The 25,960-nt window shown below is 41.1% G+C and overlaps 5 protein-coding genes across 8 annotated transcripts in view; 4 read left to right on the forward strand and 1 right to left on the reverse strand.

Moving 5' to 3' along the window:
- The first annotated feature begins 143 nt into the window (after positions 1-143).
- On the forward strand, positions 144-4,672 carry cbr1 (carbonyl reductase 1). 2 transcript variants are annotated; one of them, XM_083774196.1, is made up of 7 exons: positions 144-228; positions 1,230-1,344; positions 1,657-1,826; positions 1,969-2,076; positions 2,502-2,710; positions 3,994-4,047; positions 4,140-4,672. In XM_083774196.1, the coding sequence occupies exons 2-7, from the start codon at positions 1,232-1,234 to the stop codon at positions 4,311-4,313; spliced, it is 828 nt and encodes a 275-aa protein (XP_083630322.1). In that variant the 5' UTR covers positions 144-228; positions 1,230-1,231; the 3' UTR covers positions 4,314-4,672. The 2 variants fall into 2 exon arrangements, with proteins under 2 accessions (XP_083630322.1, XP_083630321.1); XM_083774195.1 differs by lacking the exon at positions 144-228 and having other exon boundaries at positions 1,216-1,344.
- Positions 4,673-6,703: 2,031 nt separating this feature from the next.
- Positions 6,704-9,358, forward strand: LOC310865825 (exocyst complex component 1-like; the record flags this gene model as incomplete). Its single annotated transcript, XM_083775035.1, has 1 exon — positions 6,704-9,358. The coding sequence occupies one exon, from the start codon at positions 6,704-6,706 to the stop codon at positions 9,356-9,358; it is 2,655 nt and encodes an 884-aa protein (XP_083631161.1).
- A 703-nt stretch (positions 9,359-10,061) lies between these two features.
- LOC310866001 (uncharacterized protein) lies at positions 10,062-14,855 on the forward strand. Its single transcript, XM_083775261.1, has 6 exons — positions 10,062-10,447; positions 11,125-11,234; positions 11,422-11,557; positions 12,145-12,339; positions 12,865-13,573; positions 14,036-14,855. The coding sequence occupies exons 1-6, from the start codon at positions 10,076-10,078 to the stop codon at positions 14,458-14,460; spliced, it is 1,947 nt and encodes a 648-aa protein (XP_083631387.1). The 5' UTR covers positions 10,062-10,075; the 3' UTR covers positions 14,461-14,855.
- Positions 14,856-14,967: 112 nt separating this feature from the next.
- tk2 (thymidine kinase 2) lies at positions 14,968-22,472 on the reverse strand. 2 transcript variants are annotated; one of them, XM_083775262.1, is made up of 10 exons: positions 22,262-22,472; positions 21,923-21,960; positions 21,714-21,788; positions 20,977-21,030; positions 20,439-20,528; positions 20,224-20,297; positions 19,870-19,958; positions 17,781-17,860; positions 17,448-17,528; positions 14,968-16,187 (listed from the first exon to the last, which is right to left on the reverse strand). In XM_083775262.1, exons 1-10 carry the CDS (start codon positions 22,428-22,430, stop codon positions 16,101-16,103), a joined length of 837 nt encoding a protein of 278 aa, XP_083631388.1. In that variant the 5' UTR covers positions 22,431-22,472; the 3' UTR covers positions 14,968-16,100. The 2 variants fall into 2 exon arrangements, with proteins under 2 accessions (XP_083631388.1, XP_083631389.1); XM_083775263.1 differs by having other exon boundaries at positions 21,923-22,042; positions 22,262-22,389.
- A 1,577-nt stretch (positions 22,473-24,049) lies between these two features.
- The window catches only part of LOC310866077 (SH3 and PX domain-containing protein 2A-like), a 66,867-nt gene continuing 64,956 nt past the window's right edge, over positions 24,050-25,960 (forward strand). For both annotated transcript variants that reach the window (XM_083775382.1, XM_083775383.1), the window contains exon 1: positions 24,050-24,348. In XM_083775382.1, coding sequence (XP_083631508.1) covers positions 24,277-24,348 — 72 coding nt within the window. In that variant the 5' untranslated portion in view covers positions 24,050-24,276. The remainder of the gene's footprint in view (positions 24,349-25,960) is intronic.

Consider the following 25,960-nt stretch of genomic DNA (forward strand, 5'->3'; position numbering starts at 1 on the left):
TTGCGCAGTGCGCGAAATTTTCCTTCTCTTCTGCCCGGAAAACAGCAGATCTACAAGCCCACAACGCGTCGCGGCCGCGACGAGTTGTGGGCTTGTAGATCTGCTGTCTGCTGTACGATCGCTTTCGCTTTTCCCCAGTTTTTCACAAAAGGAGGTTTTTCACCCACCAGAGCAGAGCACCACGCACAGTCACAACATCCCGTCGAGCAGCACACGAGCTATTCTAAAGTAAGGATTGGGAATTATAGTTTTCGATTGCATATTAATAGGCTGCATTATTTAACTAGACTTAAATAGACATAGGGATTGAATAAGCATGAACATTTTGAGACAAAGCTTTAGTAGCCTTTATGTAATAGCACAGTTTGAAAGCTATCTTGCAATGTTGCAGAACATGTACTTTCCAAGTGGCTATAACTATAGCCATATTATCGTTACGCTATCTTTATTTCATCCAATTCAATGTCATTTGAAATTGTTTAATTGTAATCGTTTCAACCTGCAGTGCAGATAGAAATAGTTTGGACAAATCTGGCACATTTACATGAGATGATAATTGATGTGAATCAAATGGGTAGTACTATAGTTTGTCCACAGAATAAATTAATTGAAATGAGACTTACTTAACAGCACTGTGATTACTTTGTAGTATGCAGGATCTAATATGCTTTTGATGAATTGAACAATGTGGACCCTGTTGTAAACAAGTGTAATGCTTAATTGGGTCGTCCACTCACAGTTGACAGTCTTTGTATTGAGTTTGTGCTTAAATTGTACTGTAAATTCTACAAACTGTTAATAAATATTTCAATCAATCAATCAAAATGCTCAGTCAGGATTATTGTGTAACTTTCGTGTAAGATCTGTTGATGAGATGCCCGCCCTGGATAAGCATATTGTAATTTGTGAGCAATGCTGACAATGCTGAGTCATGGTGAACTTACACACACTTTTGCACATGACAGAGGGGTGTGGGAGACTGCGGCTGGTCCGTCTGAATGCTAGATTGACCACACAGGTCATTCCTAGTTCCTACCATAGGATTCCTACTCCCAATTGGATCTTTGTGTTAATTGAGCAGCACAGGGCCATCAACACGTATACGTTAACTTTATTTTTATTTGATTTTGATATGTAAACATTCCCATTGGTTGTCAGCATGCAGTCCTCTCTCTGGGATCATTCATTTCTCCTCCTTCAGAGGAACAGACTCCTCTCTCTGTTCGCAGCCATGTCTACCAGGGTTGCTGTGGTAACAGGCAGTAACAAGGGGATTGGCCTGGCCATAGTCAGAGCACTCTGTCAGCAGTTCCAGGGAGATGTGTATATCACTGCCAGAGACAGGTATTACTTAATATAAAGGCACAATGATTCTGTAATCGTCACATTCCACTGAACACTGACACATTCTGAATACCCAAAAAGAGGACACTAACTCTGCTTACATAATTTAATTTAATCAAATATGAGGCTACATTGTGTAAAATAATTGATTTAGGCAGGGGCCTGATTTTTTGTTGACACTAGCACAAGTTTCACAAATCATGTTTCTGCTGAAATAAAACCACGAATCTACGTGCACATTTGTTTTCTTTATGAGAAATATGTTTCTGAGAAAATGCAGACTGCAAATTGAGACTTGTTTCTGGTTTCCAGTGGGCGTGGCCAGGCAGCGGTGGAGTCACTGGCCTCAGAGGGACACAAGTCTATGTTTCACCAGCTGGACATCAATGACCTGGACAGCATTACCACTGCAGCCACGTACTTCAAGGACAAATATGGAGGAGTGGACGTCCTCGTCAACAACGCTGGGATAGCATTTAAAGGTTGCCTGATTGATCATCATTTTAGCTTTCGTAATGGCATTACGATCCCAAATTAAAATGAAATGAAATTGTCAAATAGGAAAGACAGAAAATGTCTCATTCCCTGTCTTGTCTTGTTGCGTCGTGTCTTCTGTATCTGTAGCTGCAGCCACTGATCCATTTGACGTGCAGGCCGAGGTGACTCTGAAGACCAACTTCTTTGCCACCAGGGACATGTTGACTCACTTCATGGCGCTCATCAAACCCGGAGGTACGACAATGTATTATGTTATTATGTATGTGTTTCTTTATTGGTACTATGTTCCAAATCGCATACAGGTCAGTAAACAAAAGCATACAAAAAGAGTGTATGTTGTTACCCCTCTAGGGGGGTATGACGTCCCGTTAGTCCGACATACGTGGCTGGTTAAGACTCACGCGTGGATTCCACATGCAGTTAGGGGTAGGGTTAGTAATGTTGGACTATTGGGATGTCGGAGTAACGCTACGCACCCACCCCTCTAACCCCCCAAAGTTCCAGCTCCAAAAGAGCCACAATCCTGGCATCTTGCTGTACCATTAAAAAATAAATCACTCCTGTGTGAAGTGTGCGGTGCAACTGTACCGTGTGGGGGGGTCCCCGCAACCATTGGGACGACATGTATGTGTTTATTTTTAATGCGTGCATTTGTATAGGTCGTGTGGTGAACGTCTCCAGCTTCGTGGGCTCTCGCGCCCTGAACCAGTGTAGCCCCGCCCTCCAGGAGCGTCTCCGCAGTGAGGACCTGACGGAGGACGAGCTGGTGGGAATGATGCAGAGCTTTGTCCAGCTGACCAAGAAGGCCGAGCACAAGGCAGGGGGCTGGCCCGAAACCGCATACGGAGTGTCTAAGACCGGACTAACGGTATGATCTAACTGTTATTATAATTAGTGTAAAGGTGGGTGTGTACACGGAAACATACTCTGTTTTTAAGCCATTAAAACCGGGAAAGCATCTGTGTCATTTTTCTATTTTTGCGTTGGCTATTAAAAAAATAGCAGATGTATTCAAGCTCGCAACGCGCCTCTTCGTGCCGTGCTGCGAGCTTGTACATCTGCTATTTGATTTTACATTTTTGAAAAATCTTGAAAGTGTGAGATCTACTGATTTTGAAGGCAAGGCATCCGTATAATCGGCCTCTGGTCTTAATGGCTTAATTTAACATTCAAATGAGTGTACAGATTGTAACCAATTGAATACATTTTTTGTGTCGAAATGTGTTCCCATATTAAATTATATTTCACTCGCTACGAGTGACAAAACAGATCCACGGAACCCAGCGAATCAGGCTGGAATCCAGGCTAAGATTATGTATCATGCATTGACTATTTTCCAGTTATTTTTGAGGGGCACTAGCCCCTCCTATGCCCAGCTTTTCGTGTTTGTGTAAACGCAAACATCGAAGACAAAAGTGAGGACAGAAAAGTGAAGACGCAAATTGTGATTGGCCGGAATTACATTTGTGATGATTTGATTGGCTGAGCACGTTATGTGATGTATATGATGATAACAGTGCCCCTCACTTCACACGGGGTGATTTCTTTATTTAATATTGGTTCACATTTTCTCCAAAGGCATTCAAATGACTGAACAACCAAGTCAGTGCTAACCATATAATAAGTGTGTACTTAAGAAGTAATGGATGTTTGAGTTGTGTTCTTTAAAATGCATTACAACAGAAAAACAAAGGCACCATACATTTTTGAATTACCTTATCTCAAGAAAGATTCAAGTCTCTTCAATTAGATTTTCATACTGTACTGATATTAATAGAATCCAATGGCTGCCTTGAATATTGTGAAACATCATTATGCTTAAGCATGCCAGACTGGCTAAGCATGCCAGATTGGCTACGCATGCCAGATTGTCTGCAATAAAATGGAAATCCTGAGAGGTTTTGCACCGGGTGAAAAAATGGGTTACAAAATCATGGGATAAAAGTGTAAGATGAATTGATGAATTGATGAATTGAACAATGTGGACCCTGTTGTAAACAAGTGTAATGCTTAATTGGGTCGTCCACTCACAGTTAACAGTCTTTGTATTGAGTTTGTGCTTAAAATGTACTGTAAATTCTACAAACTGTTAATAAATATTTCAATCAATCAATCAATAAGAAACCATAGATGCCTGCTTACATTTTACAGGCTCTGTCAATGATCCTGGCCCGCCGGCTGTCTAAAGAGAGACCAGGTGACCAGGTAAGCCCTGAAATACAGCTTTAAATTAACTAACAAAATATTCTCTCGCTGCACTTTACGCTCATATTTATTTTTTATTTTTGATATTGCAGATACTTTTGAATGCCTGTTGTCCAGGATGGGTGAGAACAGACATGGCTGGTTCTAAAGCTCCCAAGTCACCAGACGAGGGCGCTGTAACTCCAGTCTACCTGTCCCTACTGGCCCCAGGAGCCACACAGCCCCATGGAAAATTTGTCTCTGACAAAGAAGTACAACCATGGTGATGGCCTGATAGGATAGGGATGAGTATGTGTCTGTACATGTACATGTTTCACCTTTAGCATTGGTGAACCAAATCATGCCACTGCCAGAGAATGAGTTTCACAACAAAATTGTATTCCTTAATTCAAATAAATAAAACACAATCTGGTAAGGTAAGGCAACTGCCGGAATCACAGTATAATTAAAATATATGCGAATATTTTGTCTGCCTTCAGACTTTTACTGTCTTATGTTATGAAGATTCATACAATGGCAACCAAGTTCAATTGTATTCTCTGCTTGGCTTTACCTTTAAAAAAATATTCATTTTTGTTTTTGTGTGAAAATATTTGTATTAAATATGGAAAACTGCTAAAATCAATGAGAACCTTGATTAAACATTGGTTGATAAAAATACACGTTCAAGTTTTTTGAGCTGTGAATGTCATTCACCTTGTTAGATGTGTTCTCATTTTATACTAAGATGTAGGAATCTTACAGGGATGAATATAACTACTATTTTATATTAGATTTCTGTGGAAGAGCAGCATTGGTATTTCCTAATACCAATGCTTTAGGCAATTGGGAAACCTTTCATCCTTGACAGTTAACGCAAGCTACTTTTGGTGGTGATTGAATTATTCCTTATCAGTCCAGGAAAACTAGCGTTTCACGAGAAAGTAATTGTAACAGACCTTAAAGTCCATAGACTTGGCTGGCAAACAATTTACGTCATAAGTGCTCAGTTTAAAACATTCATGGTAGACTGTTGCGGTGACCTTGGATTTAAGAAAGCAGAATTTACGAACACCTGCACTGGACATTGCACCCCAAATCATGACACTGCGGTCAGTCACCGCAATTACCGCAGGTCACCACAACAGTCTACCAGAATGTTTTAGAGGACTTCATGATTCCTTCTGCTGAGGATCTGTATGGAGATGCAGATTTCATCTTGCAGCTTCCGCCAGAAGCACCACAACCTGGTTTGATGCCCATGCCATCACAGTGCATTGAGAATCTATGGGGTATTATCAAGAGGAAAATGAGGGGCACCAGACCCCAAAATAAAGGAGAGCTGATAGCAAGCATCAAGGAAACCTGGGCTTCCATAACTCTTTGGAACATAACTTTGTCTAATAATGGCATGTAGCTTTGAAAGTCAGTTTGCTGTTTCCTTATCTTGGCACTGGGATATTTGTGTTAGCTGCCTTCTTTGCACATGAAGTGTATTATCTGCATTTACCAATCCTAACTACAAACCTTGTTTCTCAGACGGCATCGTTACTCATTCAGTTATGGCATTACACATTTATATATATTTACTATTTAATTTCGATAATTCCAAATGGAGGCACATTGGTCACTGTCAATTATATTTGACCCTAATACTGGCAGTACTTCTAATATGACAGCACAGTGATCGCTTGTACCTTAGATCTTACATTAATATTATATGAATTATGTTGGGATATTAATGTGAATAAATTAACTAAGACTCCAAAACGTTGGTTTTATATTTAATGATCGTGAAACAAAAATAATTTTAACTATATACAATATATACAAAAACGGATTACAAATTAACTGATTTACTACATGACATTTGAAAAAACATTACTGAAAATGATTGAGTGGAGGAAGGTCAGTTTTTAACTACCGGTATTTACAATTGTGTACAATATGTGAATTGCACTAAAAACAACAAAGATGTCACGTCCTGTTCATGATGAAAAGCTCCAAAGCAGCACCTCTGGTTTCCAGTTTCACCTCTGTGCTTTTAGAAGCCTTTTCTTCTCCATATTGTCTCTCAGTGCCCTGCGCTCTGAGGCAAGAACCAGCAGTCTGTGTTTGGAGAGCCTTGTTTGTGGTATTAGGGGTGTGTGTGTGTGTGTGTGTGTGTGTGTGTGTCTGTGTGTGTATAGTTATTTTGCTATGTACAGTATGTTCAAACTCTGTCTTTGTTGTTCATAGAAAGCACATAGTCACAGACTTCAGGGGTGGAGAATCTGGGGATCCTCTTTGGCTGTAAAGATGGCTTCTCCAGAGAGCCATAACCGTCATCAGACTCATCTTTGAAGAGGTTGGTCGAAATATTATCGACCAATCAAAAGGTCTGAACTATGTGGTAGATGTCATGGGTGACGTCATATAAAAGCTGCTGCAGGAGCAGCTTATGTTCATTCAACACAGATGACAGCTAGTAGTCTGATTATGCCTCATATACGCTTCAGAGGAACATGAGCTGACCCTCAGAATTCATATTTTTATTCCTAATTTTACATTTAACTAAGTGTTCTACAAGAAGGTGTGGTCTATCACTTTCAATCCTGAGTTTAATGTTTACGACGAGACCAAGGCGAGGGACGTTTTTATATAAGCACATTTCAAGAACAAGGTATTTATCTCTGCCATGGAAAGTAAAGCATCCATCATAACAGCCATCAAGGATGCCCTCCAGAGGGACATCTTCACACCCAACAATGAGTGCCTGCTCAGCATTGTTAATGTTTGCAAGGCAGGAAAGAAGAAGAGCCGCTTCTTGTGTGCTACAGTTACAACAGAGAGGCCTGTCCTGGCTAAGGTGGTTATGGTGAAGAAGTCTGACGAAGGGGACTTCTATAAGCGACATATGGCCTGGGAGCTTCAGGGCCTGACGACAGTGGATTCCATAGATTCAAGCAAGGAAACCCCAGATTTTAATCTTCATTTTGATAAGGTCTACCGTTGGGTGGCCAGCAGCACAGCTGAGAAGGACGCCTTCATCTCTTGCATCTGGAAGCTCAGTCAGAGTTACTTGAAGAAGAAGGTGGAGTTTGTGAACGTCAGTTCTCACCTGATTGAGGAGGAGTCTATACTAAGCAGCAAGAGTCAAAGTGTTGCTGGGGGCGACAAGGGCTCTCTGGATGACTACCAACAGCTGAACGCATGCGAGGAGAAGGACATCGAGAGCATGATGGAGATGTGTGAGTGCGCCATCTCCAATGCAGAGGCTTTCGCCGGAAAGCTTACCAGCGAGCTGCAGGTGCTAGATGGGGCCATCATTGAGTCCATCACAGCATCAGATAACCAGGTGAACAGCCTGATGCAGATCCTGGATGAGGCGCTGGCCAAGGTGGACACCATCGAGGGCAAGCTGAGCAGCTATGATGAGATGTTGCAGAACATCAAGGATCAGATGGATCAGATGTCCCTGAGCAACCGCCTCAACACCAACAGCAGCAAGCTGCTGGAGGAGATCCAGTTCCTGGTGAACTACATGGACCTATCAAAGGAACACGTCATGGCATTACGGGAGGGAGACCTGTCCTCCCCTAAAGGCATCGAGGCCTGCATCAACGCCTCTGAAGCTCTGTTGCAGCGCATGAGCATTGCTCTCCAGCCAGGCCATGACAAACTGATGGCTGTGACACAACAGCAGGATCTGTTCAGCGAACTGAGAGACACCTTTGCCCAAAGACTCACCAATCACCTCAATAATGTGTTTGTTCACCAGGGCCACTGCCAGAGCTCCACCATGTCCCACCACACCATTGGGCTCACCCTGCCAAAACACAGCCCTCTCCACAGAGACTTGCTGCGCTACGCTAAGCTCATGGAATGGCTCAAGAACACACACTGTGAGAAGTATGAAGGCCTGTCTAGGACCTATGTAGACTACATGACCAGATTATATGAACGGGAAATCAAATATTTCTTTGAGGTCGCCAAGATAAAGATGGCGAGTACTACCAAGGAGGCAAGAGTCAAGTTTGCCACACTTTCAAAGACACAGGGTGCACTCAAACAAGAAACGGAAAGCCATGGCAGCTCTGAGAAGCTGACAGGCTCGACGTCCAGTCTCAACAATTTAGCAGTGCAGGACACCAGCAGCAGATGTTCTCAGTCCTCCTCGTCTGAGATAGATGTAGCCGAACACACAAAGTTTGACAAGATACTTGAGCAGATCCTCAGTGAGCTGTATGCGCTGTGTCTCGCAGAACAAGACTTCATCAGCGACTTCTTCAAGCTGCCGCAGCATCCAGCAATATCATCGCCCCTCACTCAGTCAGAAATGGAGGAATTGGATGGAGTGGTGCAGTCTAGGTGTATTCCTCAGAGAGAATACAGACATTCCCTGTCATCAGAGATGGACATAGTATGTCTGATGAACAAGATCTTCCAAAGCATTGAGCCAGAGCTCAACAACTTCATCGCCCTGGCTGTCAAGATCGACAGCTTTCACTCGCTGTACATGCTGGTGAAGATGAATCACCACGTGTGGATGGCTGAGAATGTGAACCCTGCTTCATACCTCAGCCTCACGCTGAGAAATGTCCATGTCACTGTCAAGAGGAACTTTGACAAATGCATTTCTGGTCAGATCAGACAAATGGAAGAGGTGAAAATTTCCAAGAAAAGCAAGGTGGGAATTCTGCCTTTCGTCACAGGGTTTGAGGAGTTCACCAAATTTGCTGAAACAATCTTCCTTAACACGGAGGGCCAGGGAGATGTGGACATTGCTTACATCAAACTCATTAAGGCTGTCTTCATGAATGTGGAGAAGGTAGCCAATGAAAGCCAGAGGACACCGCGGGATGTGGTGATGATGGAGAACTTTCACCGCATCTTCTCAACTCTGTCTCGTCTGAAGATCATCTCTCTGGAGAGTGAGAGGCGCGAGGCGAAGTGCAAGTACACAGACCACCTACAGTCCTATGTCATCAGTTCCCTGGGCCAGCCTCTGGATAAACTCAATCACTTCTTTGAAGGGGCTAAGGCACAGGGGATTCATGACGAGGTGAGCTACCAGCATACCAACCAGGAGCTGCGGAAGGTGATCAAGAAGTACCCAGGCAAGGAGGTGAAGAAAGGCCTCAAAAACCTGCACAAGAAGGTGGGCAAACATCTGTGTGAAGAGGAGGGTCTTCTGCAGGTAGTGTGGTGCTCCATGGAGCAGGAGTTCATCCGTAAATACAAGCACTTTGAAGACCTGATTGGCCGCTGTTATCCTGAATTTGAAATCACCATGGACTTTACTATCCAAGACATCCAGGAGTACTTCTCTTGCATCGCCCAGTCTCATTAGGCTAGCCACTTTTTAACACATTCATGCATTTCAAGCAAAATAATCAGACTGCGCTCTAATTCACTGCTTCCCAAACACTGGGTCGGGACCAATTTGTGGGTTGCGGACCCACACATTGTTTGTGGGTCCGCCCGGCCGGGCAAACGCCTCATTTCTCTTTTGGGCCTTGAGCTAAAAGGTTTGGGAACCACTGCTCTAGTTGAAGACACTACTCAAACATGATAATGCATTGCTTTCAGGCCACTGAGTTTACAATTAGGCGAGGAAGAGAGAAGGGAACAAAGACTTGGAAGAAATGCTGTCATTTCTTGACTGTGAACTGTATTTGCTGTTTATCATTTCTATAATATTGATTTAAATTTGGTGTGGCTATATAGAAGGAATTCTGGGTGTAAGGAAATAAATTGGGTATTGTTCCCTCTGCCAGGCCAAAGGCTAGGGATGGAAATAACGATTTAGGAGGTGACTGTATTATTACTAGTAGTAGGTACATTTATAATGACTGCACTTATACGTCTTGTGTAGGCCTTTGTCATAACAACAGCTCTCTACCACCATCTACTGACAGAACTAATATTACAGGAGGAGTCGCCTCGTCAAACAGCATTCTTCTCATAATGTTGTCACATTAACAGTACACCCACACTTGCATTCACTTCCTCATTGATTCGGCATGCTTTTATAATACAGAACCGACGCATTCTCTCTGATACAACGATGAAAAACGGACCGGCGGACTCGGAGGGGGGCGACGAACAGCCGGGGATGGTCATGTCTCGCAAAGAGATTTTAGAAGATTATATCAAATATTACAGTCACACTTGGAGCGAGGGTCACGGGAAAGTTTGTAATGACGCCCGGCTGATAACGAAAGCTGTGCAGTTTTTGCTGTCGGAAGAAACCGAATCGAGGGAAAGATTCGAAACTTTGCCCTTCTATCGGATCGTCTGCGAGGGAATAAGTGAAGCTGCCGCTGCCAGAGACTGTAGGGGATACTTGAAGGGCTTCATCAAAGCGGCAGAAGTCCTGGAGCGGCTCTGCGTCAACCTTTTCCTCTATCCGTGGAAGAAAGAATTCAAGACCATAAAGGTTCGATCATCAAGCTATTTATTTGTCGAACTTTTTTGTTTTGTTATAGGCCTACTCATTATGCAGAATGTCCCATTTCACAAGTTAACTATTCTGTTATGTCTAAAAAGCCTTTGAAAATAGCAGATCAAGCTCACAACTGTGAGATTATAGCCTATAGTCTCAAAGTTATAGCCTACCTATAATTTATAGGTAGGCTATAACTTTGAAATAGTGGTAAATGTTTGTTTTGTAATCAAATTCAATAAAGTAACTATAACTTAAGTTTTCAAATGCCGGTCATTTGTTATTTAATTGTCGAACGTTTTTGTTTTGTTTCATTCTTTCCTTCTATTCCTTTCTTTTTTTTTCTTGGTAGAAGTGATTATTTTGTATAGCCTTGTAATGTAGACAGTATAGATTGGATATCTATTTTGGATATTGGATTGAAATTAATGATGATGCATAATGTGATGATTATCACTTTAAAATGTTGCAGTTAAAATGCAAGATTATTGTAGGCTGCATCATAATGTAGGCTGTCTATAGTTTTATCTTATCTCTTACTTGCTGGCCAATGTTTGACACTTCCTGCATGTTTACTGGAAGCATTGAATTCCTCTGGTCATAAACCAGAGGAATTCATTTTCTACTCATAGCAGACAGCTTTCTTTCATCATGCCGTTTGTCTCTGTCAGACCTGTACAGGCGCATTTGTCTACAGTCTCCTGGCTGTTCTCAGCAACTCCACCATCCAGTCAGTCCTGGCTTTAATAGGCTATCTGCCTGATACAGACACAAAACAAAGGTAGGACAAAGTTAATTACACCCAGCCTTTGAAGAAATCTGTCATGTGAAAGACTGCACTTAACACTAAAACATTTCAGATACGAAACTAGAACTAAATTAAAATGTATATTCAAAAGACTATGACTAAAACTAAATCAACACTGGTACCATGCAGTCTAGTGCAGTTACATTGTGTTTTGCTGTAGGACCAGCAGCCAGTACAGACTCAGTGAGGAGGCTGATCCTGACAGAGCTATGGCACTGGGCTTTGAGCTGCTGTTGGCCCGGCTGGAATGTCAGCACATCCTGAGTCTCACAGAGCAGGCTCAACAAGGACCACAGGTAAGGTAACTTGGGGCCTTAGCCCATTGAGACCTGAGGCCCATACTGAAAATGCTTTCTAAATCAGTAGTTCTCAAACCCTTTTCTTGCCAAGGACTTCCAAATTGATATGTATTATTTGGCCCACAGACTCCCCATCTGGTTTCCTGCCAGGGACCCCCAGAAGAGAAGATGTGTCGTTTACGTCATATTGTCTCTTTATTGTTAATGGCGTTTAATGTCTGTGTTGGCACCGTTTTGTTTTACATCACCATTACATCACCTAATCAACATGAGTTAGACTTTAATATATTAGCGCCCCTCACTTCACACGGGTGTGATTTTTTAAAACACTTTCAAGACTTTTCATAAATAGCAGATGTACAAGCTTATACACGTGAGCTTGTACGTATGTATATCTGCTATGTTTGAGAACCACTGTTCTAAACCACTGTTCTAAATCCAAAGAGTTTTCTGAAAACTGTTGCTATATCTATACAATCTAAAATGACACCGATGCTTTCCCCCGATTTTAAAACTGGATCTGCCTGTCTGTGTGCCCGCCTTGTCTGAGTCACATCATAACCATTGTTAAATTGACATGGCAGGACTGGGTAGAGATTCTTCAGAGGAGAGCCAGGCATCATGGTGGCAGCCACACCGTAGAGTCCTTAGGACTGCCTTCAGAGACGACAACAACAGCTGGACAAGAGAACGACCAGATAGGAGAGGAAGAGGAGATGGAGGAGGAGGAGGAGAACGAGGAAGAGGTTGACGAGGAAGAGCCCAACCAGGCCTCACAGGTGTGAGAACATATAAATACATTTACAAATAAATAAGTAAAACACGTTCTATTGTGTTCACCCAAACAATTACTTATTTTCTATAAATTACACAACCCAAATTTATGGATTTGTCTTTGTCACATTCCTTAGCCAATAATTTTATGGCCGAGTTGGCTTGCTTAGGAATGTGACGGGGAAAAAACAACAGTATTTTTGGGGGGTGAACTACTCCTTTAAACAATGGAGGGATACAGGAAACATCAAGGGTGGGTGTCATTTTATACAGTATGTTGTTATGAACCATATATGAAAACAGGAGTAATGCCATGGAAAAGGTCCTCTTTTGAAGCATGTAGAATATTAGTGGATATTTACTTTCTATTCACAACACTGTAGCTTCCACCAAAAAGAATGAGCTCACAGAAATGTGTTTATTATGCGATAGTGATATTATATGCAGTACAATGGAAATGATGTAATATCACAGAATAAACATGATAAGTAATGCATATTATAAACAGATATTGTGTTTGTGTTTTCCAGGTACCTCTCTCTCTGGAGGCGAAGCCTAAAGTCAAACCTAGGTGGCGACAGGGATCTGCAGCAATGTCCTCCACCAGGCATTTACTCAACGAGGACAGATCCATCTTGGAGATGCAGAGGAACTACCCTGACCTGGCCATCAGGGGTCGACCTCTTCTACGAAACAAAACACGCACAGGAAGCAGCAGCAGCAGTAACAGTATTAAAGCTGTTACTGTGGAGACTGATAGTAAGGGTAGCGGTAGTAAGACTGCCAACATCAGTAGTAGCGATCATGGTAATGATGTCAAAGCTGCTAGTGTTGATGAAGCTGATAATGTAACTGGTAATAATGTTACCACAACTACCACGACTAGTAGAAGTGACAGCAAAGCAAGTAAAATGCACAGCAACATTAATGCCGATGGCTGCAAAGCAGGCAACCAAGTTGCAAGTGTTGATAGGAAAAATAGTAGTAGTAGTGGTGATACCACCAGCAGCAGTGATAAAAGCAGAGCTGGTGGTGATACCACCAGCAGCAGTGATAAAAGCAGAACTGTTGGTGTCTCTTCTGAAAGTGATCTTAGTGGTCCTGCTGCCATTTCTATGCACATTACACTGAGAGCAACACAGGCACAGACCTCAGAAGACAAGACTCTGAAGTTTGAAGATCACAGACCAGAGCCTCTTCCCAGGGCTGTAGCAAGGATAGGGGACCAGTCTTCAGGAGGTAAAGTCAAATTCATAGTTACAGGTTTTTTTTTAAGTTTTTTTTTATTCGACGAAGTATAGGCTTTAAAGCCTAACGGTTGCAATTAGTTAACGCTAAAACCATCTCGACCCTTTGGTGTGGTTTGGGCCATTGAATTCCATGCGTTGAATCGCTAGGGAAGGACATATCACACCGCAGGGACAACGCTAAAACCGTCTCGAGTCGACCCTTTGGTGTGGTTAGGGAGAGTGACATCTGTAACATCTGGCAAGTGGGGTTACATTTTGTGTAAATATTAAGCAACTGAATCGTTTAAATAGCACGTTTTAGGTTGTGTTGTTTTCATATGCATACTGGCTTTGTGACACAAAAATAATCAATTTTGTATTACTGTACATACAAATCAACATTTTGTGCCTGTGCAAAAAGGAAAATAAGTTTCACCTTTTAATTTAAATGTCCATATTCTGTCTGCTGCAGGTCTGCCAAAGAGTGTATTGTCCAGCAAAGAGCAACCCTCCATGAGTTCCACAGAAGAGGAAGATCTTGCACAGAGAATAGGTCACATCCACCAAGGGAAAAAAGCATCAAGGAGAAGAGATCGGGAGACAAAGAATGAAGAAAAAAAGAGAACAGGCAAGAAGGATGAAGAGGACAATGTGCCAGCCCTACAGAACGTCCGGTATTCGTTCGAGGAGAGCGTTGATGAAGATGATGATGGCTCTTATCCAGGTCAGGGTGGACCGAGAGAGGGGAACCAGCCAATACTGTGTCACCCCTCTGCAGTGATCACCTGCAACATCACCGACTGTCAAAGCTGTAAGGAAGAAGAGGGAACTGGTGGTGGAGGAGAAAGCGGAAACGGGCACAAATCACCACCACAAAGTCATGGACTATTTATATAATTCATATGTATAATTCAGTCAACTATATGTATGGAATGTGTTGAACCTATTGACAGTTTGTATGTCTTCATGGATTTTTACTCATGACAGCCTATTAGACTGAATATTGCCATAATGCTTGTTATAGCACCTTTTGTTGATGGCAAGGTGATGTGGCACTATTCTCAGGAGAAAGATCTTAAGTCTTTGTGCTTAAGGTTATACGGGTGACATTTTGAATGTATTGAGTATTTTAAGATTTTATTTCTGGATTGTGTTTCAGATCCACTGCTGTATTTTGACTGAGACCTGATTTTGTATGTGCATTGTGCAAAGTGCCTTATGTTCTGTGCCTCCTGCTAATGATGTCTGAAGTGATATGTTTTACAAAGGCAAGCTGGCCTTAAGATCTGTGGGGGTGTGGGCCAACTCTGATGTGAGATCCACTCCCTTACACATTACTTAGAATAAACCAAATCCTGTGATAGTTTGATGTGTTCATTAGATAGCTTCAGTCCATCCAAACAGTAAATTGACATTGGAATTTATTTAGCAGCAATATTTTACAATGCAGAAATTGCAGATAGTGTAATTTAAATTGCTTCAGTCCATCCAAGCAGTAAATTGACTTTATTCAAACAATATCGAATTCTAGGATTTCTATATTAGCATCAGATCATTTTCAAATCTACTAAAAGGAACACAGTTTACTACTAAGAAAAAAGTGTAGTTCCCATTAGCTTCTATTTGGGAATGATTTTGTTTTATCTTGTGCAATAGAAAAAGACCCGAACATTGGCAATAGGATTACAGTAAGCCATACTACTCTTTACATACAAGTTCGTTTAAGTTTATTCATGTCTGAGGATAAACTGATAGTCCATCTCAATGGATACAAATAATGAGTAATCCATGCTTAACCCTGTAGTAAATCCTGGTTAGCCATGGAAACTATACCAATGGCATACATGGCTACTTTGGTCCAGAACATATAAGAAGTAATAGGGTACATTCAGTGACAGAAGTTGTACTTAGGTCTCAGGGGTAAAGTTCCTGTTCACCACTACGTAGAGACTACTATCGGTTTGAAATCCTCTACGAGGCATCCAGCTCGACTGGGCTTTCAAATAAACACAATTGACCACGTTTGCGACAGGGAAGCTGGACGCGGGAGTGCATTATTTGTCGACGCACTAGCGACTCCCTTACAATCCTACATAATAGCAAATAATCATACAACATGGTTATATGTATTCCGGAACATTGGAACAGATTAAAGTTTAAAAAAAATGTCAAGATGATGGTCCCATTATTACTGCACTACTACAGTATTTTCACAGGTACAGAAAATCTTGTTTTAATGCCTCATGGGGGCAACTTCAAGTGCTGATATTGATAGCAAAACATTTACTATATTAATGCAGTCATAAACATGATTGTTGTCTAAATTGCGTTTTTAGTCACATGACAAGTTTAAAATTGAGTCTGGAGAAAACATAACGCAATGAAAAGCCATGATTCAGATTATTTGTCCTTTTTGAAAATCTAAAGGTAAACAAACAAGAGATATTTTGTATTATTGACCTGAAAAATAATGGCCAGACTCACTATATAAAATAAATAAATAATGTTCTTTCCAGAGCACACACTGTTTGTGTGTATCAGATGTGATTGGCTGCTAGAATCTTGTCTCTGTTCTCCTCAAACTGGTGAATCATCTTCTGAAGGTCATGGTCAGCAGGTATGACCTGAATGGAGGAGAGATACACCATTATTGTATTCAATTATTAGGCTGAAAGCATTCAGACCTGGAAAGCAACCGTGTAGTTTTAGATTTATGTTTTTCAGAAAACTGTAAAAAAAAAGCTTTAGAAGGCATTAAGCTGCCGTCGGGCAGAAACCTCTTAGCTCCATTCTTTTTCATACTACACTAGTGTCACACAAAAGCACCAAAAGTTTCAGATCCACAAGCTCAAAAAGTGTAGCGTTTTGAGTTTGTTGATCTGCTACTTTTGCAAAAGAATTATAATAATCTTAGTCACTCACAACAGAGGCTTTTTGCAATGTTCACGCAACCAAGATGTGATATTAACACAGAGGTGACACAGATCAAATAATTAGGAGGGAATTTGATTTTCATGAGGGTCATCAGGGTATAAATTATTATCATCATTAATGTGATAAAAAAAACATCACATACATACATTACATTTGGTGGTTGCGTGGCTTGCGCCTACATGTTATGTACTGTACATGCGGAATTACTCAAGATTGAGCAAATGTATGGCCTATTTCTCACTTTACATTCTATCAGAAACTGCATAGTTAAAATAAGTGATAATTTCAATGTTTTCACTCTTCTATGCAGTGGGATGGAGTCGTTTGCAAATAAGAGTGAGGTTTAAGTGGCAACATGAAAGTTAAGAAGTATGAAGCACAGCAGAAGGTATAGTCCAGCAGCCGACAGGATTATTTTGTTTAAAGTGGGAAATTTGGTATATAGTATTTTTTTATTGGCCTAAAATATTGTCTATATACATACGTTCATGAATCTACTTGCTGACTGGCTGTTGGTATTGAGCAATGTTTTTCTTGTGACCCTACCATTAACATCCTATGCTCCTTATGCTTTAAGTAGCATGTGACTTGTCAAACTACTGAAACTAGGGGGTTTTCATGATTCTGAATCCATTCCAAGCAATAGTTTTGCACAAAAAACTCCTTGGGCTAAAAACAGCCATAGCCACTTGCCCAGTGGCAGAGGGAATGTCCCACGGGCCCTGATGCGAGATTGACAGCCCAGGCCCATAAGTTTGACATTTTTGCCTTATATTGTTAATGTTAATGGTAGGGTCACAAGAAACCCCTATAAAAAATTGCTCAATACTGACAGCCGGTCAGCAAGTGGATTCATGAATGTATGTTATACTATTTAGACATTATCTTTACTAAAAAAAAAAGACTATACAAAATGTCCCACCCCACAAGCCCTGCTATCAGTTACTCACTAAGACAGGAGCAGGAAGTGCAAAGGAAGTGCGGTTGATTAGCCAGTCTTCATACAGCTGGTGGATAGACTCTAAATACTCCTGGGCAGATAGACACACACACACACACACACACACACACACACACACACACAGTGAGACAGATCCTCTGTAAGTTGGCGTTTGTGACAAATGGACTGAAATTGATAGTAGTTGACTTACGTATTTAATAAACTACAGCACCTTACATATACGTATCTAATAACCTAGACATATGTATCTAATAACCCAACCAGACTTTTCCCATTAACATCATAACATAGCACACATTAGCAGCTATGTGATTGGTCTCACCAGAGGAATGACTTTCTCCTCCTCCCTGCATCTCTGTTTTAGCCTCTCATAGCAGGTCTCAGGAGAACTTTGGAGGTAAACTGGAGAGCAAGAAAGATGGAGAAAAATGATATGAGGGTCAATAGAGGGAAATATGCATGCATAGATGGTGGCAAATAGAGTAGCACAGTGAGTTTAACGTTGTTTAATGCAGTCAGATAGGACTTTTCAGTTTGGATGGATGGAAGTCAATGCCAGAAAATCGTTTTTTTGCCATTTCAGTAGGCATTCCTGCATAACTTCCGGGTATGATGATGTTGTCACGTGCATACCCTCATGCACGTGACAAAAGAAAAAGTCAGACTAGCTGATCTAAAAGCTCACAATGAAATTGGTTCTCTAGTTTGAAAAAAAAGGACTGCATACTGTCCTCACATTTTGGAATTTGGTTGCTACTAACCTTTCGACTATTCTACAAGTTAACATCACACCCTCCCCATCTCTATTCTTATTGTCTCCACCAGGCCGAAGGCATGTGGGGAGAGTATGTTTTGCACTCCGTCCGTCCGTTTGTGTGTCCGTCCGTGTGTCCGTGAACAGCTAATCTCGGCCACCGTTAACCCGGTCGATGGCAAATTTTGCACACACACTCCCTGGATGCCAACGATGAATCTCTGCCCCAAACTTTCCAGAACGGCCTGTTATAGCGCCACCAGGAGGCCGCTTTGTGCAAAACAAGTTTTTGCACAGTACACCTACAGATTTTGTCCAAACATCACGCAAATTGGTACACACACTCCCTGGATGCCAACGATGAACCTCTGCCCCAAACTTTCCAGAACGGCCTGTTATAGCGCCACCAGGAGGCCGCTTTGTGCAAAACAAGTTTTTGCACAGTACACCTACAGATTTTGTCCAAACATCACGCAAATTGGTACACAGTCTCTCTAGACCTAAACCGGTCTTTCAGATTTCTCAGACTCCATCCTGATTGGTTAAGATTGGCTTCCAAAGTTCACAGGAGTGCTCAGTTTCAAACAAAATGCTGCAAATCATGAACACATCGCGTGATTTCCGTCAAATTGTGCACCCACATTCCCACTAGGCCCAGGACAAAATGCCACATGAACAATTTCAACTCAGCCTCAAGGTGGCGCTATAACTGGCCGAAAAGTGTTTTTACCTCTAACTGCACGGATCTGTGGATAACCTGGTGGAGACCTGTGCCCAGAAGGGCACTTTTTCTAGTTAAATGATGTATCACAGTTGCCATTAAATAACACCCGTATTCGTGTCTTCTTTGCTGGCGTAACGGCCGCAAAGAAGATGGTTGCTTCGCACTGGAAACCGCCTCATACATTGTCATTTCGCCAATGGGCTTTGACCTTTATGGATATCATTTATCTAGAAATGTCTACAGCAAGATTACATGGTGCAAAAGAGGAAAACATTGAGATTTGGTCTGGTATTGCAGATTTGGTTAAGGGCATGGTTTAATCATCATTATTATTATTATCATTATTTATTTATTTTTTGTTTCCATTGCACAGTAGTAGGAGTAATGACATTTTGTGGCATCTTTGGTCTCGGGGGGGGGAGGGGTGGGTGGGATTGTTTGTTTTTGTTTTTGTGTTCCTTGCTTTTGCTGTTATGTGTTTTGTTTTCTTTAAGTCATTTATGATGTTAACGTGTCTTATTGTGATTTGTCTTAAAATAAAAAACATTTGATAAAAAAATAAAACAAAAGACTGCATTCCTTTAGGAAATAAAATTATGAAACATGTAAAAACAAGGTACCTGCCCTGTTTCTACTGTAGACAGAAACAAAAATCTACAAGTGAACCCATGTTGAAAACAGTCAATAGAGGCCTTGCACAGAGTGTTTCTAGTCATTTCTTTCAGCATGGCTGTATGTAACCAGTAATAAACTTTGTTTCTTCCAACATGGAGGATAAATGGCCATGATGATGTTGTGCACTGAAAATAGTAGACTACAAGAATAGTAGACTACAAGAATCATGAGTTGAGCTTGTATGTACGAGTATGCATACATACTCCATGAAAGGCCTCTATCGGGGTTTCACATGTAAGCTTTCTGCTGCATTCTCACCAATCAGATCAACAGGAATAGATATGTTAGTCACGATCCAATCAAACCACTCGCTGAGAACGGCATAGTCCACCTCAGGCATCTTCCCACTGAAAAACACAGGAGATGGGTTCAGAAAATCTACTTCAGGCCTTCTAAATTGAAAAAGTGTGTCAAACGTGAAAAGGACTTATGTGACACTGAAGGGAGGGAAGATGCAGTTGGGGAGGGAAGATGCAAGTTGGCATAAATGTGTAATTTGAAGTCGGTATGCTAAGAAAGATTTGCTACTATAAATGAAAGCCAATAAATATTAAACGTTGTACTGGGCATAGAATCCCATTAGCCATTATTTTATTGAATTCCCAAAATGACCTTTTAAAGAGGTTTTCCACGAAGATGTACTTGGCACTGAAGATGGACCTCTCCATCATCCTCACAGGATCATTCTAGAAACAAAGAGAAAACATGCAGTACCACAGCTAGCTAGCATCACCAATAAACATCATTATTTAATCTATCCTTCCTCTGACGCATGTGTGCACCTGCGTGAGAGAGATGCGATTGTTGAAAGGTATTCAGAGACTTACGATGGCCGACAGGTGTCTGTCTAGCATTGTCAGTTGTATATATGATTGTAATGTGATGCCCCATCGTGTAGGATCCTGGTACATCAGTCCCTGGAGGATACAGAGAGAAAAATAACATAACATAGCTACTCAACGGGACAGGGGCTCACTGGAAATTTGATAGGGCGACTTCTCAGGATGGCTAATACAAAATGGCCACATGTGGAAGCTAACTTGACAAGATATTACACTACTCGATGATGGTTTTCATCACTTCACTATAGAGACAAAAATGCCCATGAGCCAATAGTCATTGCAGTCTGCATATAATGTAGTGATTTAGTCACATAATGTACAGTTATTGTAGGCTGTGAAGTAGCTGCTAGATTGCATGATATAATAGACTCAGTAGCCTGTAACTGGGATGGGTCCATTAGGGTTCAGATCTGTCACTTTGAACCTATGAAGAGCTTTTTTATAGAAAAATAAATGTATACTGAAGAATTATTATTATTAACAATAATAATAATATCTATCTGACAGTGAATTCATACAGTACCAAAGGGTTGTGTCCTCTGACGTTCCTCCATTTAGAAATTGGCTCTGTTAAGACCTGGTGTAATATAGGACAAGAAAGGAGCATGGAAGAAGAAATAAATTAATATAGAAGAAAACTATATCTAACTCATTTAAGCATTTTGTTTGTCTGATAATAATTGTTCCATGGTTGTCAAAAGGGGCAGGTAACAGCTGTACAGTACAGTACAGTATAATTACTTAACATAATTTTGTTCCACAGTATCCAAAACATGGCAGCCATGGTATCTTTTAATCTCATTCATGTCTTGGGTGTGATCTATAAGATTGGAGCTGAGATTCAAGGTCTATTTTAAATTATCAGTATTGGCTATATTATGCCAGATCACATTAATATCCTTAGTAAAATTGCACAATGGGGTAAAATATGGCATTGATATGTTTACATTATTTAATGTTTAGCAAAGACAAAAATATTAGATGTCATACTTTGCATTAAGCAAAACAAAGAATTGAAGTCTATACCATTGCATACGCAATGTAGCTGCAAAGCTTACACCAAAAGTAGCAATACCCAAGGCATTATTTACTGTGAATATATATGACGATAATGCACTGGTTAAGAGGTATGGGATGGATGCAAACTACAGTAACAGCATCACAATAACAAAACAAAACAGTTTTTATGAGATTTCCCTGTTGTGTTTTTGACAACTGCAAAGTTTTATCATCAGAATGTGATCCTTGCCTTTGTCTTACCTCTATATTGCTAGTTTTACTGAAATACTCCAGACATGTGGTCTTTCCACTGGCAATGTTGCCCTCTATACAGATCTGAAAAAACACAGACATGGATTCTCTAAATGTAAATGTCATTTTTTTTATAAAAGCATAAATGGATCGTGTCAAGAAATCCAGCCATTTAAATGTATATTAAAAACAATAATCCAAGGAATAGAGACACCTACCACTGTTTTCTTCTCCTCTCCATTCCGTACTAATTTTCCTTGGGAGGAAGATAACATTGTGAGATAAGACTTCACTTTCCACACCTCCCAGTGCTGGCCTCAATCAGGATAAGAAGCAAACTAAAGCAAACCCAGTGAACAAAATTATGTTAATATAGGTGCAGCAGGCGATTAGGTGAAGCAAGTTTATGGTGAGATTATGGTGAGCCATAACAACAAGAGTGTAAATAGTTGGATCTGAGAGGCTGAAATGGTACGTGTGTGGAACTCAAATTAGTAATTGCCATTGCATGGTTGCAAAGTAAGTATATAAAGACGAATTGGTTTAATTTCACTCACTAGTCTGCGCAGTCCTGCTGTGTGCTCTTGTCTGTATTATGAGCCCCCGGGCGCTCACCCGATGAGTTAACGGTATTTTACACAGAGAAGATGAAACTATAGCACAATTAAAAGGTGTTGGCGTAACAGATCTCCACAAGGCCTTCATACAGTGACGCGATACGTACATCTCGCATGAAAAGAAACGCGGTTAGAAACAAACAATAACACGTTAAGACTAGTAATGACTAGACATTGAGTAAAAGGACAACATAAAAACTGAACCAGGAAGAAGTCGGCACAGGGATGCAGTCACGTGTCTGTGGTGTCATGGTGTCATCAGCACATTGGAGGTATGATTGCTTTGCAAACGAGCGCCCACAAGTGGTGGAAAGAGTACCTACTGTACTTACCGCATGTAAGTTTGACTGGTTTGATTGATTGAATTTGAATACAAGGAAGGGGGGAAAGCACAGAAAAGTACAGTTCAATCATGCAACGTCTGCTAAGAGGAATTATAACCCAAGAAAGCACTATGGCTGGCTTGTTTCCATTACTACCATTAGGTTCCTTCATATTCAATTCATCTTAAGTAAAAGTATCAATACCATGGTATTGATACTGATTTATTGAATAGATATATATGTCTATTCAATACTGAAATCAATGTAGAAATACTATGAGAAATACTTGGTTACAAGTAAAAGTCCTAAATTTACTTGAGTAAAAGTACAAAAGTATTGACATCAAAATGTACTTTAAGTAACTAAAGTAAAAGTACTCATTATATTTGTCTCTGACTGAGATGTAGTGGAGTAGAAGTAAAAGTATTGAAAAAGCTAAATGTATTTGCTTGCTGTTTGACTCCTCCGCTAGAGGGTGACAAAGTCATTGGAGAAGCAGATCTCTGATATTGCTGTACCCCCCCCCCCCCTCCCTCATTTATCTAAATATTGTAGGTATTTGGAGATTTGTGTGTCTGTTTTATATGCATTTGATCGCGTGTCCGCTTTCCCTCTGCGTGTATGACTGGCTAATAGGATTTTGATTGCTGTATTGGGCTGTGTTGTATTAGCCTAAATTAGGACATCATTCCATATTTGTGTTGGCATTGTAGCCTACAGTGGTACTGAACACTGGCTCCTGGACAATATTCACATCCTCTTGGAATGTTTGGTTCCTTCTTGTGGTTTTTATGGACTAAGTGATCAGCCTTTTATGCATGGGTTTGGTGATGAACCCAGTTCAGCCCTTGGGGTTTAATAGTGCTTATCCCATCTTATCTGTTGTTTAGACAATTCTATACCTTTTTTGCAGCCAAAACAGTCTGAGGAAGTCTGAAAAGATTTGTCTTAATTTGGAAAACATAATGTCAAATGTGCCCCATGAAGGATAAACTTTTTCATATTAAAAGAAAAATCTATCTTCAAGACCGGTCTACTATCATAGGCTACAACTCAAATGTTTGTTTTAACAGTCTTCCCTCCTTTTGTCATGAAGTTTAAGCAGAGTAGAAAAAAAGAGTCCAGTGAAGGATACACTTTTTCATATATAAAAAAAAAATCAATCTTCAAGACTGGTCTACTATAATAGGCTACTCAAATTTCTCCTTCCAGTCTTTCTTCCCTCCTCTTGTCTTGAAGTTTAAGCAGAGCAGAAAAAGACTGAAGTACTCAGTGCAGACCGTAGTAGAGTACATCCCATGCTTGGCTCTGGAGGTCCAACCCCTCTTGAAGGAGGAGTAGACTCTTTGGAGGCGCTTTAAACGCCCCTGTGTTGTGTTATTACTCTGACACATTGACAGGAGATCCCTCAGCGAAGACAGACCTCCTGGCTGGCAGGGCAGCATTATCACATCTTGACTACAACTTTGTTTTTAGTTTTTCTTCTTCTTTTCCTGTGACTGCTCTCTCTCTTCCCAGCGCATTCCCCCCATGACTTCCAACCATTGCAGCTTTTTCATGGGTGACCAGCCAGCCGTGCAGGACTTACAGCTTGTTTCGTTGGTGTAAATCACACAGCCTTGACCTGTCAAGATGCAGCTCCGTACTGTTCATGAAGTTAATGTGGTGGACGTGCAGAAACGAAGGAATCCCTCCAAACACTATGTAAGTGCTGTTCAAACTCTGTATGTCTGTCAAAGTCCCTTTTCTATGCAAAAGGTGTGTCACACACACACACACACACACACACACACACACACACACACACGCACACGCACGCCTTTGCTGACTTGCTGTTCAATGTTGACTGAGTGACAAATCCTAGTGGCATTTACCAGTGCTGAGTATAATGCTATATAAAGTCTCTTGGGACACACGACTGCAGCAGCAGCTCTGGGTCTCAGTGGAACTAGAAAAATCAATTGGGTTCAATAGGATTAATTAACCCGAGAGTTGGGGGATCAATTAAACCATCTCTCACTCGCTGAAAGGGGTCTCACCGAGAGGCCACTATACGATAGGCACAGCACAGAGACTTTCCCTTGGGAGGAGGAAGGCACATGGAGAAGATGATGGGTCAGTCAGTCAGTATGGGGAAGTCCCCTAAGAGAGGGGGGAGATCAAATCTCATTATCTATGAGCTCAGCAACTGGAAATGCTCATCCTGTTTTAGAGAGAGAGGAAAGAAGAAACTCTTTGTCTTTCGTCCGCAAGGTTCAAGTGTTACTTCCTTCCACGAGAGGGACGTCTGCCGGAGGCACTGGGACCCAGAGTGGTCAAATGGCAGCTCCAATTGTTTACACACACTCAGACAGGAGATGTGTGGAGAGTGGAGAGAGGAGGATGGGACCTTTTGTTTCCATTTACCTTGCGTTTTCATTCGTCATTTTTTTTTAAACTTTTTAAATTATGAATTTAAAGTAATGTCTATGGTATTATGTCACAACCTGGCTATCAACGGCCAGGTTAGTGTTGTATAACAATTTAGCAACGTGCATCTTGGAACCATATTATGACCACACTGCCCCTCCCCAGAGATAAATCAATAATATTGCATGTAATTATAAGCTACCAATGCTATTATAAATATGATAATAATCTATTAACAATCTTGCAACTAGAGAGAGAGAGAGAGAGAGAGAGAGGGAGAACTATCACATACTGTACAAATGTTAGATCCAGTGGTGGCAAAGTCAATAATTGATGAACAGTAAGTACATTTTTAGATTTTTGCCCTGATGATATTCTTATTTAGGCATCCCTAGTGACCTCCCACGTGGGGAGGTCACTACATGTGACGCAAACCCATGGGGATGTCGCTTGACCACAGACCACCCGCCTTTTGCACAGTGTTGTCTCGTAAATTTACAGCATTTGGTCATGCTGTCTGTATCTAATTAGCAAGCTGCCGGAGAACTTGTTCCGGCTGGGAGGCACAAACTCCTTTCTTTAATGAACTGCAAAGAGAAAATTCGAGACCTGATCACAAATGGAAAACCAATGGCTTTGCAGATTGTCACCATGTGTAAAATGTTGCATTTCATATACATTCAGTGCCATATGGCCACAAGGAAGTGTTGCATACCTCAGGGTGTGCTTGGTTGTTTGTGGAACGTTCATTGTAAATGTGTCCTGTGGGACATTGGGACAACTTTAGACACCGCTTGGTGTTTGCTCTAAAACAGATTTAGATCTCCTTGAACATTGAATGTGAATTTATATATATCACATAATGGGACCAACATGTGTTTCATTAGACACTAAATTAAAAAGGACT

The sequence above is a fragment of the Protomyctophum parallelum genome (assembly GCF_964188405.1).
Source record: "Protomyctophum parallelum genome assembly, chromosome: 10".
Classification (NCBI taxonomy): domain Eukaryota; kingdom Metazoa; phylum Chordata; class Actinopteri; order Myctophiformes; family Myctophidae; genus Protomyctophum; species Protomyctophum parallelum.